The sequence below is a fragment of the Pangasianodon hypophthalmus genome, chromosome 21 (genome assembly GCF_027358585.1).
Source record: "Pangasianodon hypophthalmus isolate fPanHyp1 chromosome 21, fPanHyp1.pri, whole genome shotgun sequence".
NCBI lineage: Eukaryota > Metazoa > Chordata > Actinopteri > Siluriformes > Pangasiidae > Pangasianodon > Pangasianodon hypophthalmus.
Genome location: NC_069730.1, coordinates 17,409,728 through 17,413,730, shown reverse-complemented (window position 1 = coordinate 17,413,730; position 4,003 = coordinate 17,409,728). Strand labels below are relative to the sequence as shown.

The 4,003-nt window shown below is 39.3% G+C and overlaps 1 protein-coding gene across 1 annotated transcript in view; it reads right to left on the bottom strand.

Annotated features, from left to right (window-relative positions):
- The window catches only part of cntnap2b (contactin associated protein 2b), a 55,575-nt gene that overhangs the window by 20,064 nt on the left and 31,508 nt on the right, over window positions 1-4,003 (bottom strand). The window contains exons 8-10 of the mRNA XM_026946359.3: window positions 2,200-2,458; window positions 721-870; window positions 27-189 (exon numbers count right to left, since the gene is read on the bottom strand). Coding sequence (XP_026802160.2) covers window positions 27-189; window positions 721-870; window positions 2,200-2,458 — 572 coding nt within the window. The remainder of the gene's footprint in view (window positions 1-26; window positions 190-720; window positions 871-2,199; window positions 2,459-4,003) is intronic.

Genomic DNA, 4,003 nt, shown 5'->3' with positions numbered 1-4,003 from the left:
TGTATGTATGTAAGTGGTTATCATACCTGTCGATGATGGCACACATGTCCAGGCTGACATTCTCAAAACTTCCCATCATGCCCTGCTCTACAGCCTGCAGGTCCACCAGCTGCTCGTCCACGTGGATGAGCTGCATGCAGCCGTGGAAGGAGCGCTGAGATGGCGAGAGGTCTGTCCGTGGAAAATAGCCTGCGTATGGAGACCAGAGCTCGGATTTAAGCCCAATTTAGATCTCCACTACAGAAATCATGCAAAAGACCTAAACTTGACACTCTGAGTTTGGATAAATAGTGACAATAGTGCTAATAGACAATAGGCAATAATACTCAACAACTCAAAGTCACTTTACAGAGTCAAAGTTACGAATTACCAAAACAAATCATCATCAGAAACTTCTTATACAAAGAAAGATCGCAGGTTTGAATCCTGATAATGCCACAGCTCTCTGTGGCCGGGAGCAAATTTGGTCGTATTCTCTGGGTAGGAGGTGTGGCAATACTCCCTCTTCCTGTCAATCACAGTGACACCAGCCAATCACAGGCATCCATGAACTCATGTATGTGGAAGAGCACAAAATGAATGCCTTGATATTAAAGCTTTGTGATCGATTAGAAGAACATCTGTTTGCATCCAATGTAATGCAATCCAAATCAGTGCTTAGTAGTGGACCAGTTTTTAAAAAAATCTGTAAAAGCAGATGGTTATGTAAAACAAAATGACCTCCAAAGTAGTAATCTCCCACTGTGCGGATCTGGATGGGGAGCGTGGCTCTGACGGATGACGTCTCATCACCGTTGATGGTGAGCATAGCGAAGCTCTCTAGCGCCAGGAAATGAACACTGTGCCACTGGCCGTCATTGAGGCCTGAACCTGGGCAAGAAAGAAATTCTTCAGATTGAATACCAAGAACAATAATTATCCATCATGTCATTTCAGCTCTGTAGCATTGATATATTGGAGGAACAGTTTAGCCAAAAATGTATACAACTGTTCTCTTTTCCCAAAATGGAGTCAATACGACGATGTCTGGTGTCTGAATTTAGATTTTTTAGTAATAAGAGAGAGAAATTAAAGCTGTGGTTTATTCATTTTCGATAATTGCATTATCCTGGTTGGGGTTGTGGTGGGAAAACTGTGAGCGAGGCAGGAATATGTACACATATTAGCACCTAGCGTACCCCTTCTCTACTTCTAAATTACTTTATAGCAGTATTGGCTTTATAACAGTTAATATACAGACACAGTACTTGGTTTAAACCTATAACACTGACCATACTAATCACTGGTTTGAGAAGGTAATCATCAACGTCACAGTTATCACTGATATAACTAACATTAGCTGGCTAGCTTGCTGTCCGCTGCTGTTGTTGTGCTGTGCCACCCGGGCCTGTAACTGTAAAAGTGCAGTTAAAGTAGCTTTTTATGAGCTTTACGTGCTTTGACAGAGCAAACAAAAGACATGCTTTTGTAGAGGCGTTCATGTTTTTTTTTCCACTTTGCACGTTGAACAAGAAATGATATTATTATAACTTGCAAATTACCACTTACAAGGCACCATGAATGCAGTAATCGAATCTCCACACAGACAGTAACCCTGAGCTCAGGAACGAATCAAGAACCCTGGAGCAGTGACACATCAATGCTGCACCAACGCTGCCTTAGCTACTAATTCACACTAGTTCAGCTGAATACTAATTGGATATAAACCATTTATATATCAGTATACTGTATATCAGTATGTTTTAAAAAGTATTAATTTGGGATAATCACATTGTATAAATCACATCATACAGTTACAGCTAAAATCAGATTCTGGTACATTGTGACCCCAAACTATGTGGCGAGGAAGAAAGTGATTCTGTTTCCAGATGGAGATACAACTGTTTTTAGCTCCAGGGCAAAACTAAAGAAGCAAACTTTGGCCACCAAACACGTCTTGGCTGATGTGAGGAACTTCATCATACATACATAAGCTGATTATGCAGTCATTTAAGAGTGCATAAGTAAGCGACTGTAGGTAGAACACAACCAAAATCAGTCTTATTAGCATTTATAAAATCCTGTGGGGATTCAGGAGAAGATTTTATGACAGTCTGATGCATATTTTAAGCAGCAACCTGAATTTCAGCTGTGTGTTACTCAGTGGCAGTGCAAAGAGAAAAAAAAAGCCCTGTAGAGCATCACAGGAACATCTGTTACCTGAGGAGATGTCAACCCGTGTGTTCTTTCCCTGTGAGATGTAGATGTGCACCACCACTTTGCCCTCCACCAAGCTGATCTCGACTCCCCCGGGCATTAGAGGAGTGAACATCAGGAGGCCGCTGGGGCTCCACGTGCGGAAGTGCAGGGTCACCGCCACGGTGTCTCCGTCGCTGCGGCCCGGCAGCTGCAGAGTGCTGCTGGAGTTAAAGAAGGCTGGGAACGTCGGCAAGGCTCCGCACGTGTACGTCAGGTTACGCTGGGAAACAGCATACAGGAAGTTTTACACTGAAAGAAATCTTTCACACACAATTCAAATGGGGCTCTATTGGGTCATTGTGTTGTCGGATGACATGGACTATAAGACAGAATTGTGTTTGTCCTCTAGTCAGTGTTTAAAAAATTGCAGTATGCCTATTACTGTTATTACAGTAGGTGTGATACTCCAGTAGTTACTGTAGTTTGCCTGTTAGTGTTTTATGAATGGCAGTTATGTAGAGTCATTTATACCACAGCAACATTAAATTCTCAAATCTGATTACTCAGAAGGTGTTGATTCATTTTCTATAACAGCAGCTTTGACAGTCATCCTCGTTACAAGCCAAATTACAGGTTTATATTAATTCACTCTTTCTAAAAAGTTATTGTTTCTATAGTAACAGCTAACACCGGGACTTCTATGTTGGACAATGATATTAAATGAATTACAAAGTGTTTTGTTATTTAACAAAAAAGGAAAATCATCAGTATAATGAAGTTTATAAGGAGTGGTTTATTTAACATTTATGGAAGGAGTCTCCAGTGTCAGTGTTTTGTAACGGTCAATTATTTTTCCGCCAAAGGAAAATCTTCAGGACAGAGGAATTTGTGCTTTGCTGTTTCTCCGTAACATGACAAGTTGCCTTTTTTTGCCTTATTAACTTAAAGACAAATTCAAAAATTTCCCCCAACAAAAAAGTACATCTATCTATCTATCTATCTATCTATATAAAGAGAGAGAAAAAAACAAAGCTGGTGAGGAAATGACTGTTTATAGCTGCTATAACATAAGTGAGAACAGGAACTTCTTCAGTGGAAGTTCCACAACTATAAACAGATTAAAAAAAACATAATGCCATTTTTACTTAATTACAAAAAGTGTTTGTTGGCATATTGCTGTGGTATAAGAGGAATGAGACGTTGCAAAGGGCTGTTATAGGAAAATAATCAAATTTGAGGTGGTAACAGTACACATCATTGATTATTTTCCAAAGTGTTTAGTTCCCCTACAAAGCTACTAACTTGAATAAAATTAGTGTTACTATAACTGTCTTGATCAAACAAATAAAAACCTCTTATGACGTAAATGACAAGTTTCAGCATTAAACAGTAAACACCAGTACTTCTACAGCAACACTAAAGTGGCAAAAAATACACTAAACTATAAACTAAATTATACCAAAGATCTAGTTGGAATTATTTACATTACGTAACATAAAAATATGTTTTGTACATACACAACACACAAAAAAGCGACATACGGTATATAAGACAAAATGTATGGGGTGTGTCTTATATTCCAGAGGAAATGATTTTGCGGAGAATCTGGGAAACAATTTGGTTTCATAACTGTAAGAATTCGGAAAGAAGAATTTACATGCATTGTAGTTACCCTAGAGTCCAACTCATTAGTTGACTGCTTTCACTAATGAGTTGTTCGCTACAAAACAGCTGTCTACTTGGTGTCTACTGGGGAACCAAACACCACACACACATAATACACTGTAGGGGAAGGTTCAAGGACAGTGGAAAGTAAAGTCACACT